A 16,544-nucleotide genomic window follows, 5' to 3' on the forward strand; every position below is an offset into this window, starting at 1 on the left:
TTGGTCTCAGACACTTCCTATGTGACCATGAGCAAGTCACTTAACTTTATTTGCCTAGCCCTTCCTACTTCTGCCTTCAAGCTGATACTTAGTATTGATTACATGACAGAAGGTAAGGGTTTCTACAAAATGAAATCTAATGGGAGGAAAACAGCAAGCAAAAAGCTATATATGTAAACTCTGATAAATTGGGTATCATCCCAAAGCAGAGGTACTAACATTAAAGATGAGATAGAAAGGACTTTGCAGAAGTGGGATTTTAGCTGAGACTTAAAGGAAGCTAGGATGCAGAAGTAAGGAGTGAATCCCAGCCCTGAGAACCATGTAAAAATACATTGAACCCACGTTCAGATGGAATGTCTTGTGCAAGGAACAACAAAGAAGTCACAAACACTAAGTTACAGAGTATGAAGAGGAGATGAAGATATAAGGACTGAAAAGGTAGAAGGGGGAGTGGTTACAAAAGTGGAGAATTTTTATTTCTTCCTGGAGGCAATAGGGAGACACGAGTTGATTGGATAGGGGTGGGACATGGTCTTCAAGAGCAGAGTAGGGAGATACTTGGGTTAAGCAGACCAACCAGCAGGCTACTGGAATAGTGCAGGCCAGATAACAAAGGCCCACACTAAGATGGTGGCTGTTAGGAGAGAATGTAGAATTGATTGGGTGTGTGAGTGGGGTTGGAGGGAAGTGAGAGTTGAGGATGACACCTAGATTATAAGCTTGGGTGACTAGAAAGATAGTAATGCCCTTAACAGCAGTAGGGAAGTTAGGAAGAGAAGAGTGGGGAGAAAGAGAATGAGCTCAGTTTGGGATTTGCTAAGTTTAAGATATCTATGAGAAAGTTCAAGATGTTCATTAAAAGGCAGCTAGGTGGGTCAGTGGATAGAGAGCCAGGCCTGGAGATGGGAGGACCTGGGTCCAAATCTGGCTTCAGATACTTTATAGCTGTGACCCCGGGTGAGTTACTTAACCCCAATTTCCTAGCCTTTCCTGATTTTCTGCCTTGGAACAGATACTTATTATCTATTTTAAGGCAGAAGGTAAGGGTTTTTTAAAAATCCATTAAGCAGATGGAGATGGGAAAAGGGTAAGAAGAGGTTAGGACTAGATAGGTAAATCTGAGAATCATCAGCTTAGAGATGATAGTTGAATCTGGTTGCAGTTCAGAGGCTAAGTAATTTAGAAAGGAAAGGGAAGAGAATTCAGGGAAGTCTTAGGGGACACGCAGGGTGAGTCAACATAGATTGGAGTGGCCTAAAGAGCCCCTTTTTGAAGAAGGAAAGGCAGATGTCTGGTGCCATATAGAAAAAGTCGGCCTCTGTTAACTTGTGCTCAGACCTCTGCAGTCCACTTTGTCTTTATCGTCTTTGTTCAGACAAGCAATGGGGGAAGGGGAAGGACAACTTTGGCCAATTTATGTGCCTTCACTGTCAATCTCTGTCCTTGATGGGGCAGCATTAGGTTGGAAGTGGGATTCAGACTGCTGCTGGCAACCCTACTGAGACTGCTCCTCCAGCTGGATTTGGGAAGAAGGAGCCCTGGACCAGTCCAGAAATAAGTTCATCTGCAGTCAGGTCTTTGCCATGAGTTCATTGGTATTAAACCTATGGGAATGAATGAATGAAAAAGTATAAAGTCTTATTCTGTGATGGATGTTATGCTGAGAACCGGGGATAGAAATGCATGAAGTGAGATGGTCCCTTTGAGAAGAACATGTAGAGGAGGAGGGTAACCAAAAAAAGGTGTTTGCATTTGGAAAGTTACAATAATATTCATTGGAGCCACAGAGCAATTGAATGGCCATCCTTTCCAGGAATGGTAGTATTTATTATTAACAATAATAATAGCTTACATTTATATAATACTCCATGCCAGGCACTGACAAATGCTTTACAATCTCCCTTGATTCTTACAATAACTTTGGGAGACAGTTGCTATAATTAAATCTCCATTTTACAGATGAGGAAATTGAGGCAAACTAGTTAAGTGACTTAACCCGGGTCACACAGCAAGTACAAGTTTGAGGTTGCTTTTGAAAGCTCTTCCTGCCTTCAAGCCCTGAACTCTTCACTGGGCCACCTATCTGCCTCAGGCTGAGATCCATCTAATGAGGATGGGGGTCCCCTTCCCCCCTCCACCAGAGACTGCCTTCTTGTCCACTTGCCTCAGTCTTTTTCAGAAATGTATTTCCACTTAGTTGCTCCTGATGGAATTAAAATCCAGCCAAAGGCTGTATCTCTTTCCTCTCTATTGTCCCCTTGACATTTCCATTGTGCTGGGTTCCTCTTTTACCCATCAGGTATGGGTTTCAGGAATGCTTTCAGCAAATAAAATAATACACAGCTTCTGAAAGTCATTTATCAGATGCAGTGGGTCACTGGGAAAGAAACTAACCGCCTATCCTCCCTGTGCCAGACATCAGGATGAAGATTTCTCCGGGCCTAGCTCCAATGCCCCAGGACCACTAAGGCATGAAGGAGCCCAAGGTTCCACTTCTTTCAAATACTTCAACTGCAGAGAGAACCTTGTCTGTCTGGGGAAGGTAGTGCTAGGAAAGAAGGAATGGGGCATCATCTATGGACCATGCCCAACAGCTGCTCTGCTGTCTGGAGCTAAATCTGTTGCCCTGTGCTGTATTCCTGTCTCTCAGATCTGGGACAAAAAGATCATTTAAGCCAGCTATTACGGTCCAAAGCTGTTGAGGAAAACCTAGAGTTTTCCAGAAAGCATGTGGGAACCAGAACTCTGGAGGTGAGTCAGAAGTTGAGGTGAAAGACCCACCTAAAGCAGATTTCTCAAAAGGGCAGAGAGTGCTTACAAATCGATATTGCTATTTCCCCCAGTGCTAGGAAATTCCCTACTATCACCACTAACTCCAGGAGGGAAGGAGGGAGGGAGGGGCTGGCACTGGCACAGACCTGAAATGGGAATCTCACATGAGGCAGGTGAGAAAAGGCCACACACTCAGACTTCAGCCTGTTTCCTTATCTATCCTCACACCCCTAAGTGGCATTAGCTAGTTGGCCTCAGGCCCAGATTCACTGCCTCCAGGACAGGTGTGTCCAATGGGCCCAAGAGAACCAAAATTGGGGGGGGGGGGGAAGAATTATGACTCATCCAAAAGAGAAGAATGATCCCAGAAAAGATCACCTTTCTCTGGGAGATGGAGTAAGGCCTTGAGGGGGAGTTTGAACCCCTGAGGAAGTAGCTTTGGAGGGAAAAGAAACTTGGTAAAACCTCAGACTCCCACTTTTCCACACTTGAACACCTAGGCCTGAGTTCCTTCAACTCCACCTGTCAGGCCTTCTGTTTTACCCTCCCTTCCAGCTCCCTCACCATGCCCCTAAGTCCAACATTCCTGTTTGCTCAGATTCTTCCCTGCCCTTCTCTGCTTTAGTCTTCCACTTAGTTTTGTACCTCAATCCCATATTCCTAGCCCTTGGGGCTGGGCCTTGAGAAGATGCCACTTTGGGTGAGGGAAAAGAGAAGAGGTGTCATTCACAGCTGCACTTGCCCCAGAGAAGCCCTGAGGTCCTTGGAGCAAAGGAACTCAGGTGAGAAGAGCCAGCCTAAGGGAGAGAGTTGTCATCTGTAATCAACTCATTCCTCATCTCTGAAAACAGAGCCAAGAGAAATGGAGCTTCCAACTTATAGCTGGAAGGCTTGAAGAAAGAAAGGCCATCCCCAATACTCTTCCTTCCTGTCCAATTTTAGGAAAACTTTCATCATAATTGACCATATCAGTAATAAAACCAATAGAAACCATTTGATTATCACAATAGGTAGAGAAAAAAACCCTTCAATAAACTACAGCACCCATTCCTTATAAAAACACTGGAGTAAAAGGAGCTTTCCTTAACATGATCAATGGCATCTATCTAAAACCAGTAAGCATTATCTGTAATGGGGATAAACCAAAATCCTTCCCAATAAGAACAGGATGAAGCAAGGATACTGGTTATCACCACTACTATTTTTTTTGTTTGTTTATATATATCTCTATCTATCTATCTATACACTTATATAATTAATTAAATTTGTACTGGAAGCTACACAGTATTTAATATCATTAGCTATAGCAATAAGAAGAAAAAATTGAAGGAATTAGAATAGGCAATGAGGAAACAAAATTATCACTCTGCAGATGACATATGATGGTATACATGAACCCCCGAGAATCATCCAGAAAACTAATAGAAACAATTAACTTTAGCAATGTTGCAAGATATAAAACAAACCCACATAAATCATCAGCAATTCTATTTACCACCAACAAAGTTAAACAGAAAAAGATAGAAAAGAAAATTCTTTTTAAAATAACTGTAGAAAATATAAAATACCAGGGGTATACTTACAAAGCAAACTCAACAACTATATGAACATAATTACAAAACACTTCACACAAATAAAATCAGACCTAAGCAATTGCTCACTCATGGATATAGCAAACTAAAAAATATGATGTTCTTACATAAATTTACCTATTCAATGCCATATCAAACTAAAATTATTTCTTAGAACTAGGAAAAGTAGCAAAATTCATTTGGAAGAAGCAAAGGTCAAGAATATCAAGGGAATTAATTTTAAAAAGAGGAAGGAGGCCTGGCTGTACCAGATCTCAAACTATATTATAAAGTAGTAATTGTCAAAACAATCTGTTACTGACTAAGAAATGGAGTACTGGATCAGTGGAATAGATTAGAAAATCAATACACAGTAGTTAATGATCATAGTCATCTAATGTTTGACAAATCCTAAGGTCCAAACTATTTTGGGAAGAACTCACTATTTGACAAATACTGCTGGGAAACTGGAAAACAATATAGTAGAAATTAGGAATAGACTAACATCTAACCAGGATAAAGTCAAAATAGATACATGATCTAAAAATAAGGCATGATACCCCAGATAAATTAGGGAACCATGGAAAAGTTTACCTGTCAGACTTATGAATATAGGAAATTTTTATGACCAAACAAGACACAACATAATGAAAACTGAAATGAATAATTTTGATTAAAGTAAAAAGTTTGTAAAAATGCAACCAAGATTAGAAGGGAAACCAAAAAACTAAAAAATTTTTATAGCAAGTCTCTGAAAAAGGCCTCATTTCTCAAATATATGAAGAATTGACTCAAATAAATATGAATACAAAGCATTCCCCAACTGATAAATGGTGACAGCATATGAATAGGCAGTTCTCTGGTGAGGAAATTAAAAAGTTTTATTAAAAAATGCCCCAAATCACTTGATTAGAGAAATGAAAATTAAAACAACTCTGAGATACTACTTCATACCTATTAGAGTGGCTATTATGACCAAAGAGGAAAAATAAATATTGGAGAGATGTGGGAAGATTAGGACACTACTGGTGGATTTATGAACTGATATAACCATTTTGGAGAGCAATTTGAAACCACATCCAAAAGGCCATAAAACTGCATACCCTTTGATCCAGTAATTACCATTACCAGGGCTGCATCCCAAAGAGAGCAGAGAGAGGGGAAGAGTATGTGCCTGTATACAAATATTTTTAGCAGCTCTTCTTGTAGTGACAAAGAATTGGAAAATGGGGGGGTGTCCATCAATTGGGGAATGGTTGAACAAGCTGTGGTATATGTTTGTAATGGAATACCATTGTGCCATAAGAAATGATGAACAAGATGAATTCAGAAAAACCTGGAAAAACTTACATGAACTGATGAAAAGTGAAGTGAGCAGAACCAGGAGAACAATGTACGCAGTAAGAGAAATATTGTACAATGATCAATTACAGCGCACTAAACTATTATCAGCAAAACAAGGTTCCAGGATAACTCCAAGAGACTCATAAAACTGCTATCCATAGCCAAAGAAGGAACTGTTGGAATTGATCAAAGCATACCATCTTCCACTTTATTTCCTTAAAGAGTTTTTTATTGTATGTGTGATGTGTGTCTTCTGTCAAGGCATGGTGAATATGGAAATATGTACTGCCTAAAAGCACTGGTAGAACCTATATCAGACTATTTCGCAGCCTGGGATAGTTTCACAGAGAAATCAAAGAAGCCCTGGGATGGAGGCAGGGGACAAAGGAAAGGAATAGGGAATAAGCATTTCCTGGCCTGGGAGACAGAAGGATGGGACAATGAAACCTAACGTGTCAGAAAACAATTATCAAAAGTTGTTTCTACATGTAATTAAAAAAAATAGAAAAAACTTTTTTTTTTAAAGGTCCATCTTCAACATTTCTCTCTCATCGTCAGTATTGGCCCCAAAGCTAAGGAGGAAGGACCCTACAGAGTTGGGTCCTAGCTAATTTTCCTGAGTGTTTACAATTTGCAAAGGACTACACCAGAATTTAATCACAGGTAATGTCCACTTCCTCCAGGGAGCCTTTCAGCCAGTTCACTGACTTTCTAACATTCTTTGACCCTCTCTTCCCAGAAGTGCATATAGGGGTCACATCTTTTATTAGGACAACAGTTATTGGAGCGCAGGGACTTATGTGTCAGTACATTGAGAAAATGTGTTGGAGTGTATGTGTGCACGCGCATGCATGTGTGCATGAGTGCACGGTACAAGAAGCTGCCTTCAAGGAACCCACTATCTGCAGAAGACTGGGTTCCTGAATTCTTGGGATTCTGAAGAGACCCAAAGAAGGAAAATGGGAATCACTCTCACAAAGATTTCCTTACAACTTACAAAAACACTTACCAAAAAAGTATATGAACATCAAACTCATACACTATAGGGAGAGCACTTGAGCCTAAGTGAGGAACTGATTAGTACTCTTGGGGTCAAACAGTTAAAACTTACAGAAGGAAGCAAGTTTGACCAAGTATGTGGATCTTCACTGCCTTTTGCTCAAGACAGATGTTTGAAAGTCAGTCATAAACATTTATTAAGTGCTTGCCATGCACTGTGCTAAAAAACTGGAAATGGGAACAAAGACAGACTCACAAAATGGTTTTTATAAAAAATACTTTTCCATCATGATATAAAACCCATCAGTTTCATGTAGCCCCTGGTGATCGAGGTTTGGGGACAGGGACCGTGACCCCTGAGAATAGAGGCCTGGTGGAGATGGTCATTGTTGAATCCATTTGGGATTTTCTTGGCAAAGATAATGGTGTGGTTTGCCATCTCCTCTCCTCCAGTTCATTTAGCATAGGCACTGAGGCAAACAGAGTAAGTGATTTGCCCAGGGTCACACAGCTAGGAAGTTCAAGTAGACTCCAGCCCCTGCACCCTCTCCACTACCAAGCTGTGAAATAAATAGTCCAAAGAGTTTATGGTGGGAGGCCCACAAGTCTAAGCCCCCAGGACAGTTGACTCCAGAGCTGTCTCCTGGAGAAGGAGCTGGTCTAATGGAGTGTAGGGCAAACTCAGGGCTTTGGGGATAGAGGTGACCTAGTCATTCAGGTCAAAGGAGAAGCGCTTCCGGATATTCCTCTCCAAGGTGGTTAGCTTGGCTTTTTGAAAAGTCGATAGCAACCAGGGGAGAAGGGCTGGAGATTCTTGGATCTCACTGAGTTCAGTTAACCTGAGGAGTAGCTTCTTCTGCACAGCTGCCCGGCTCTCTGGCTCTGGCCATTCTCTCTGCCAACTGCCAGTGCTCTCTAGGACCTGCTGCAACCTCATCAGTTTCTTTAGTGAAATATTTTGGAAGGCCACAAAGTCGATCAGTGCCTGTTCACATTCCTTGTCATCTGCAGTGGGAAATATTGGGGAGGGGGTGTAAGCGATGCAGGACAGATGCCTGGGAGAATCCCTTCTCCATCACCTCCCATTCCAGCGAGGATCAGACATACCTCCTGCTATCTCTGCTGGCTGGGTATGTCCAAGACTAAAGTTCTAAATGATCTCTCCATTTAGGGAAAGGCACCATGTGCAAAGGGACTCCTTTGCCCCCTAGCTCCCTATGCCTCAGGTCCCCTAAGGAAATCTGAGTTTTAAGGCTGGGCTAGGATCAGACTGTCAGCTAAAAGATAGTGTTCTCACGTGGATGGCAGACTCTGGATGAGAGAGCCCAAAGGTCAATCTCCTTTCAACTGTAACTGGGATGGAGGTGGGGAGGGATTTCTTGCTCTTAAGATATTAGCAGGAAATGAGATTTTACAAAGGCTTCTTCTAGTCCTCACCTCTACCCTAGAAAAAGATGAGGATTGTTTTTGGATTCTTTCATCTCTTCTAGGCTCCCCCAGAATCCTTTTAGCACCCCCAGAGCTCCAACCCTGAAGCAAATTTCTCTAACCAGTTTACTAGTTCTGTTTCACCCTAATTCAGGCCCCTTAGAAGTGAGGGAATGAATTAAAATGCCAAAAGGGGAGGCTGACACAGAATCCCATGCCCTCAGGTTTCTGTTTGCCAAAGGAATGGAAGGGATTGTGGAGGAATAGGGGAAGCCCCAGCTCTCACCTGGCTCAGGAGTGCTGCTTGAGAAACTAGCACATCGTGTGCACAAGGCATCATGGAATGAAGTCCCAGGTACATTAAGAAACATATCAAGGGCGGTGCAGTTTCGATGTGGCTGGCACCTCTCTGTGCTGGAGCTGTTGCTTGAAAAAGTGCCTTTGGGGCATGGCTGGCATTGTGTGTTCTGGTTTGGGGTCCCTGTGAGGAGGGGATAGTGTCAGGGAGAAATCAAATAAGTCTTGGGGTGGAGGAAGGGGAAGAAGGAAAGGGAATAAGCATTTATAGATTTCTACCAAGTGCCATGTGCTTTTTTTTTTTTTTAACCCTTACCTTCTGTCTTAGAATTGATATTAAGTGGGTGGCTCAGTAGATTGAGAGCCAGGCCTAGAGATGGGAAGTCCTAGGTTCATATCTGGCCTCAGACACTTCCCAGCTGGGTGACCCTAGGCAAGTCACTTAACCCCCATTGCCTAGCCCTTACCACTCTTTTGCCTATTGATTCTAAGATGGAAGGTAAGAGTTACAAAGAAAAAAAAAAGAATTGATACCAAGTGTCTGTTCTAAGGCAAAAGAACAATAAGGGCTGGCAATGGGGGCTAAGTGACTTGCCCAGGGTCACACATAAAGGAAATGTCTGAGGTCACATTTGAACCTCTCATTTCTAGGCCTGGCTCTCTATCCACTGAACCACCTGTTGCCATGTGCTTTTCACAAATATATTATTTGATCCTCACAACAATCCAGAGAGGTATGGTACTTTTATTATCCTATCTTTACTATTAAGGAAATTGAAACAAAGAGGTGTCAAGTGACTTGTCCAGGGGTGACATCGGCTAGTAAGTGTGGGAGGCAGATTGGAAATCAGATCTTCCTGACTCTACCTGGCAGCTGAGGTCACCGTGAAGGAGGGGATATAGCTGTGTCTGTCTTGGGATCTGCTCATTTGCATATTATTTTTCAAATCAGAAACCTCTGGGCATCACTCCTGCCACCATCTTATCGTTCCCGCTCTTCTTGTCCTGTTCCCCCTCCATCCCACCTTCCTGTAAAGTAAAGGGAAGAATTCTGTGACCGCCTGTGGGAGCGATGGGGCAGAGGAAGCTAGAGAAGGCCTCGGCTCTGGGACACAGCCCGCCACCTACCCAGAGTGACCACACCAGAGCCTGGGGGGCAGGCTGAGTGCTCGATGCAGAAGTCCGCATGGGCATAGTAGCCCAACTGGCAGCGGCAGGCTCGGTTGTGAGTGGCATTGCAGGCCTGCGCCTCCTCCTCATGCTCCCCACAGAACACGTTGCAGTATCGGCATTTCTCCAGGTAGTTCCAGTACTGTGTGTAGTGCAGTGATGGGCATGGCTGGCAGATCGTGGGGCTCCTGAGGTTGCAGTGATGCTTCACAAAGGTGCCAGGTGGGCACTGCTGACACAGCAGCCACTCCTGGGTCTCTGCATCTCGCCAAGAATAGGTGGGGAAGTTGCCTGCAGCCCCTGATATCCCGGCCAACAGCAGAAGGGTACAGACTGTCCTCTTTGGGGCGGAGAGACAAAGGGGTCCAGGTCAGAACCAGACGTTCTCCCATGCTTTTCTGGAGGCCCTTCTCAGGCTGGGCCAGGTCACCACAGAGAACTCCCCTACATTCCCACCATGCCCATTTAGAGTTGAAAGGAGTGCTCAGCGCTCCTCCAGACCTTACCAAAGACGACACAGCAGTGTGCTGGGGGGCTTTAAAGTTCATAGCTCTTGATTGGGATGGATGATCAAACTCTGGAAGAAGAAAGGCCCCTTGAATCATCAGGGCATGGAAGGGAGATTCAAGACTTTCCTCTCTTGATCCAGGGCTCTGGACCCTCCTGGGACAAAAGATGGGAAAGGGTGGACGAGGAGTCAGTTACCAGGGCATGGGGGACCAGGTGAGTTTCTCATCTCATTCACCCATACTTGCAGGAAGGGCGCCGGGGCTGTACACTCCAGCGTGCTCATCATATTTGGAAATACGGCTGGGTCCTAACACCGTTTTAAAAGGAGGGAGACGGCCACAGGGACCTCGCACAGCCCCGGCGGCCTCTCCCGTGGAAGCGAGCTGGGCTGAGGACCACAGCGGAGGATCGCGACCGAACCACAGCCGCCATCCCTTCCGCTCTGCCTTGAACAGCCCTGGAACGAATGGCAGGGAAGCCAGGGCTCCGACTAAAGCCTTTGGCGAGGGTCCCAGCTCTCCTCTAGGGTGGCCCTGCTTCCCTCTTCCCCTAAGCCTGGCTCGGGCGGAGCTCGGAGGTCCCGCCCTCCCTGTCTAGGTCTCCCCGGCAGGCACCAAAAGGAAAGAGAGGGAGAGGGCGATGTGCATGCTACTGTAATTACCTGTCCCGTGTCCTGGCGACTCCTCAAGTTCTCCGCTGTCCTGGAGGAGCCGCCTCTTTATTAAGCCCCGACGCAAGTGGGGGATGGGGGCGGAGCAAAAAGCGGGGGCGGACCCCCCCCCCCCATCCCCAGAACTGCCTCTCCCCTCGGCACCTCGGCCCTGGAAAAGCCCTCCTTCTCAAGCCCGCTCCCCTAAGACTTCGGATCCGAGCTAACTTCCACTAAACTTTTCTGGGGAAGAAGGTATGTTTTCCTGCCCCAAACCGAAAGATCTAAGTTTCAGCCACCATATGAAAAACTTAACGCCTCAAACTTAAAAAATAAAATGGATTTTTTTTTAGAGCGTGGGTGGTGGGGAGTCAAGGAAGGGACAGCTCCAAGAGTGTTTGCTTAATCTCCACAAGGGCTTTTATTCTATAGACCAAAGAAGGGTTAGGGGCAAGATACTTGATTTGAATATGTTTTTGTCTCTTTTGAAAAGTCATAAATATCAAGAACATTTCTAAACACAGTGGGGGGGGCAGGGAGGATTTTCTAGGAAAGCGTGAATCTCTGTTTCAAACTGTTTGGAAAAAAATGTACATGATAAATGTCAGGGGTTACTCTCAAAACTGGCCCGCTCATCTGCACCTCCTTTTGTTCGGTTCTCTCTTTTGCATTTAAAAAAGTCAATGATACTCCCCCTCCCCATGATTGCTACCTCCGTCAATCGCTGTCCCCCGCCCCTCAGCCCCTAATTCCTGGTTAAAAATAATCGTGTCAAACAAAAGGAATTCACAGTAGCCATGTCCAAAAGTTGTCTCGGTACCTAGTGCTCATCACCCCTCTACCAAGAAATTGGGAGCACACTACATCAAAGGTTCTCTAGCTTGGTCATTTGCTGATAAAAGTCTTTTCGGTTTTTTCATCCTGCGTCAGTTCATTATCCCCAGAATTCTGAGAAAACCTTTTTCGTCACCAATTACCACTCTAATCAGATTCATATTCCATGACTTGCTCAGCCATTTCCCAATTGTCCAGGAGATCTAAGGCATCTTCCAAGATTCTCGTTTTCTTTTATTCCCTTTTAACAACCTACATCCAGATCAGGAAGTTTGTTTTGCTTGTGGTTATTTCCTCCCTTTTGATTATCCTCCCTCCAAACTCCTGCTCCTGTCCTTATCCCAGCTTTTTTTTTGTTAAGTATGATAAACTCTTATGTGGCTCTTTTGTCCTTTTCAGATAAGGTGCCAACTCCTCCACTCCTTCCTGTTTGCACATTCTCCTTACAATTCCAATTATGAGAAATAACCTTTTCAAGTTCTGCTCCCTCCTTCCTTTTCTACATTTATGTATTTCACTTATCACTTTTTCTTCCCTTCTTCACACCTTCAGAAGAGATCCAGTCCACCCCCAAGACCTCTATTTGTCCTCAATCCCCTCTGAAGGCCTTAAGGTTTTGAAAGGACACTTCTCCATTAGTGTTAGCACTACATGGCATATATAGTTCCTTACAAATTTGCCTTCCTAGATTTTCTATTGACTCCTGTTGTTATATCCCAAAGTTCTTATTTGGCACTAGTCTTGTCATCGAAAATGCTTAAATATCTTCTATCTCATCAAAGATCCATTTTCCTTCGGTTAAATTATAACCACCTTTTTAGGTTAAGTTCATCTCTTTTTAGAATATTATATTCTAAGAGCTCTCACCTGTGACAGAAGCTGCCTGTTTGACTGTGGTTCCTTTGTACTTAAAACTTTTTGTTGGTTGCTTTTATTTTTTAAGGTAAGAGCTTTGGATTTTGATAGTAACATTCCTCGGACTGTATTTCAGGAAATGAATGATAATCACTCTGCTCTGGGAGGTTTTAATTTATGATTTACTGAAATATAGCAAATAGGTTTTTATTTTCCCTTTTCCTTATTGTGGTTTTCAGGAAGTCCAATAATACTTATATTTTCTCTTCTTGACTTAAGCCCATTGTTTGTGATATCAGACCTCTAATTTTATTTGTTTTATTCTTTTTAAAATCTTTATTTTGTTCTAATTTCTTGCCATCTTATAGTCATTGATATTTGTTTCATCTATTCCAGTTTTCAAGGATTTAATTTCCTCAGTAGGTCAGAGCTATTTATTCTCCTTCCAATTCTTTTTTTTTTTTTAATAAACCCTTACCTTCTATCTTAGAATCAATACTGAGTCTTGCTTCCAAAGCAGAAGAGTGGTAAGGACTAGTTAATGGGGGGTTAAGTGACTTGCCCAAGGTCACACACCTAGGAAATGTCTGATCCAGACTTGAACCCAGCACCTGCTGTCTCTGAGTCTGGCTCTCAATCCACTGAACCACTTGGCTACCCCATTCCAATTCTTTAAGAGCTTTTATTTCACTTCTGCCCTAGCTAGGAAGTGTCTGAGGTCACATTCGAACTTAGGATCTTCCAGCTGCTGCCTCTTGACCTTTCTCTTCTGAGAGCGAGGCCTACTTACAGTTTTCTTTGCCTGTCCACTTGAATGTTCCACAACGAAACCAACTGTCTTTCCCCAAAACTTGCTCCTTCATTCAGTTTCACTTTTTGTAGCAACACTATTATCCCATTCTCCCAAACTTGAAATGCAGCTATCTTTTTACTTTTCATCTTTTTACAAGCATTTTTCACTCTTCTGTCTTAGAACCAGTACACAGTATTGATTCTAAAATAAAAGATAAAGGTTTAAAAAAATGGTATGACACTCCCTTTATTCCAGCTGTTAGGAATAAAAAAGGATCTGGACAGTCTTAAGTGTTATTAAACTATGTTAATATAATAAAATATTTTAAAACTTATATAAAATATATTAATACATCAAAATATTAAAGAGTGCATATAAAAGCATCACTAAAATGAGAGTGAGAGATGAGAAAGAGGAGAGATTTAGCCACATTACTTTAAGGTAGATCTGGTCCCAGGTTCAGCCCTACATGGTTCTCTCCATGATGACTGCCGATCCCCATGCAGCAGCCCAGAGAACCAGTCTGTTCCAGAGCAGAAGAAATTGAAATCTGCTCAGGCCTAGGTTTTTCTAACTTTTGCTCAACTTATTCACACACACATGCTCATGGGCCAACTGTTGGCCTTCCTCCTTGGCAAGGCCACCCAGGGGACATTCCCTCTGCCTCCTTGTCATCCACCTTAATTGCTGGCTTTAACGCTGACCTCGGGAGGCATCAGAGTTCAGATGCTACCCTCATGATCAAGGCCCCCTAATTTCCTTCACATACGGTCCTTGAGCAATATTAAAGATTGATTCCATTAACCGAGGCTGGAATTAAGGGTGGAAAAGAGGAGATAGGACGATATCTTTTCTGTTCTCAAATATCTACAAAGAAGCCTAATCCATTGTTTCCCTTCCTTATTTTTTCTTGGATCTTGCACCATAGTGACAAGTTCTTCCCAATATCTCACCTATATGTCTACTTTTCTCATTTTGATCTCATTCTTTCAGTTTATTCTTAGAAAAAGACACAAATTTGAGGACACAAGAGGAAAGGCTGAGCTGGGAGAGGTGAGGGCACACAGAGAATATTGGTGTCTGATGAGCCAATAATTATGGGGAAAGAACAATGAATTTGGAACTAGAGGACCTAGATTTGAATCCTTTGTCTGTTACCTGTGTGGCATTAGGCAAATCATAAACCCTCTGGCTCTGTTTCCTCATTTGTGGTGAAAGCCTATGACTAATCATTCCTTTGGCCCCTTATAATAGCATTTGATTATGCCTTTGGAATAGCCCTACTTTCCTGGAAGCATGTATCCTAGACAATTATCCATTTATTTCAGGATCGTCACTGATAGAAAACCAAATCAGATGCTTGCCACAGAATAACCATGAAACTTCCTGAAAGAGACTTCATTTCAGAGCTGGTGTGGGGAAATTACCTCTAGTGTGACTGCTTCTTATCCTGAAATAAATATGCCCCTGTGCTCCGTAGTCAACAAGTTTTATTTATAGATTTGTTTTTTAACCTGATTTTTAAAAGTCTTAATTTGAGCAAACACAGGCTACCGTCTCAGGGTAGATGGTAGCAAGTTTTCTTCTCTTTTTTTTTTCACCGATTATTATACAACATAGCACTGACAGAAGAGTTGGGAAGTGATACTTGGTTGGTGTGGAAAATTGATAGCAAATACATAATACATGTGACAAGCTGCCTGAGGATGAGCAAAAAAAGGTGTCCTCTATAACACTGTACAAAATGTTCCTTATCCAAACAAAATTGTCTCTATTTGCAGACAGTATGGTTTTCTTAGAAAATCCAAGAGAATTCTCAGGGAAGCTGAGACAATATAACTTCTATCAGGTAGTGGAATACAAAATAAATCCACTGAAATAATCATTGGTACTATGCAATAATTAATAAATCCAAAATGAAATAATAGAAAGGGAAATTATATTCAAAATGGACAAAACACCTCGGAATTAATCAACCGAGGCACATTTAAGACACGTAAAACAATTAATAAATAAAGTAACCAAAAAACCAAACAAAAAAATCCTCATAAAAACAAATGCTTCTCAACCATTCCTTAGATCCCTTCTCTCCCCCACACTCTCCACTGGAATCTGGGATATAAAGGACCTCAGGATAAACCACAATGCTGTTACAGTGCCAAAAGGTCCCATCTTACATGGCTGAACCGAGTAGGGCAATGTGCGGCTATCACATAAGAGATCATGGGATCCTGAGAAGATCTGGCTGGGGACTGAGACTCCCACCACTGGCCAGAGACATTGGAAACTACTTTTCGATGAGCACATTATTTACTCTAGACCCACACAGAAGGGTATAAGGAAACATGAGAAGGAAGGTGGATAGGATCATTAGTAGAACCTGGGAACAAAAAAGGAGACAGCTCAAATGTATAATCAGGGCCAGCAGATGACCTGAGTTTGTGACTGAGTGGCTAAGATGCTATCTTGGCATTTTTCAGTGATGAGAGTGCCTAAAAATCTATTGTCTGTGTGCTAGGATGCACATTAGATACCACAAGATAACAGAGTAGTCTGGCCATGTTCCTAAAACACGTCAAAATAGAAAACTGAGCCAGCTCCTGCCTCTGGGGACCTTGCCAGGATTATGGGGCTAAACAGATCAAAGATTTTCTTGGTGGAAGGATCTGTGAGAAGGAAACTTTATCAAGAAAAGCTTAAATTAACCCCGTGCATGAAGCTCCACCATGGGCAACAGAGGATGCAAATCTGTGTTCTGTTCATCACTAGGTTTTCTTCCAGAAGAAGACTTGGGTGAGGTATCTCTTCTTGGCAATGGCTCCACACTCTGGACATTTCTTAGTGGTCTGGAGAGGCAACAGGAAAAATAAGGGAATTTAAGAGGAAGCCACTGTAGCCCATCTGCCAGGAGGGAGGACTGGACAAACAGCTGGGTTAAGAAACAATCAAATGTTGATTCTACCTAGGTCCCCTAGAACCTCCCTTGAAGACCCCAGAGACTCCTTCCTTATTCTTTGTGTGATCTGTATCTGGCTCATGGCAGTCTTCCCTATGCGATGGTTCTCTGCTGAATGATTCTAAGGTTTGTTTCTAAGACCCAACTGGCTAGAAGGTGGAAAAGGCATATTCTGTAAATTGGGCAATGCTGGAAAGAGACAGAGTGTAGGGTTCAGCTTGAAAAATGAGTGAGGGGTTGGGGAAAGGGAAAGAGAACTCCTGCCTCTCCTGTACTGGCTACCGCTAGTGATCCAGCTGTTTGATGGAAACCTCCCCTGATGGGTGAGTCTATTAGTGCTAAAGACCACAGGAATTAATTTCT

General features: G+C 42.9%; 2 protein-coding genes across 7 annotated transcripts in view; both read right to left on the reverse strand.

The window, feature by feature from the left end:
* Positions 1 to 4,246: 4,246 nt before the first annotated feature.
* TNFRSF6B (TNF receptor superfamily member 6b) lies at positions 4,247 to 9,954 on the reverse strand (the record flags this gene model as incomplete). The annotated part of the gene is made up of 3 exons (XM_007475541.3): positions 4,247 to 7,694; positions 8,404 to 8,598; positions 9,543 to 9,954. Coding segments are annotated over 3 exons (906 nt in total), but the record flags the coding sequence as incomplete, so codon positions are not given.
* The window catches only part of RTEL1 (regulator of telomere elongation helicase 1), a 116,478-nt gene continuing 109,724 nt past the window's right edge, over positions 9,791 to 16,544 (reverse strand). For 3 of the 6 annotated variants that reach the window (XM_007475539.3, XM_007475540.3, XM_056812792.1), the window contains one exon: positions 11,139 to 16,071. In XM_007475539.3, the coding sequence (XP_007475601.2) occupies positions 15,991 to 16,071 (81 nt within the window). In that variant the 3' untranslated portion in view covers positions 11,139 to 15,990. Of the gene's footprint in view, positions 9,925 to 9,945; positions 10,248 to 11,138; positions 16,072 to 16,544 lie in introns of those variants that run through there. The other 3 variants (XR_008915400.1, XR_008915399.1, XM_056812791.1) reach the window with 3 other exon arrangements.

The sequence above is a fragment of the Monodelphis domestica genome, chromosome 1 (genome assembly GCF_027887165.1).
Source record: "Monodelphis domestica isolate mMonDom1 chromosome 1, mMonDom1.pri, whole genome shotgun sequence".
In the NCBI taxonomy this organism is placed as follows: Eukaryota; Metazoa; Chordata; class Mammalia; order Didelphimorphia; family Didelphidae; genus Monodelphis; species Monodelphis domestica.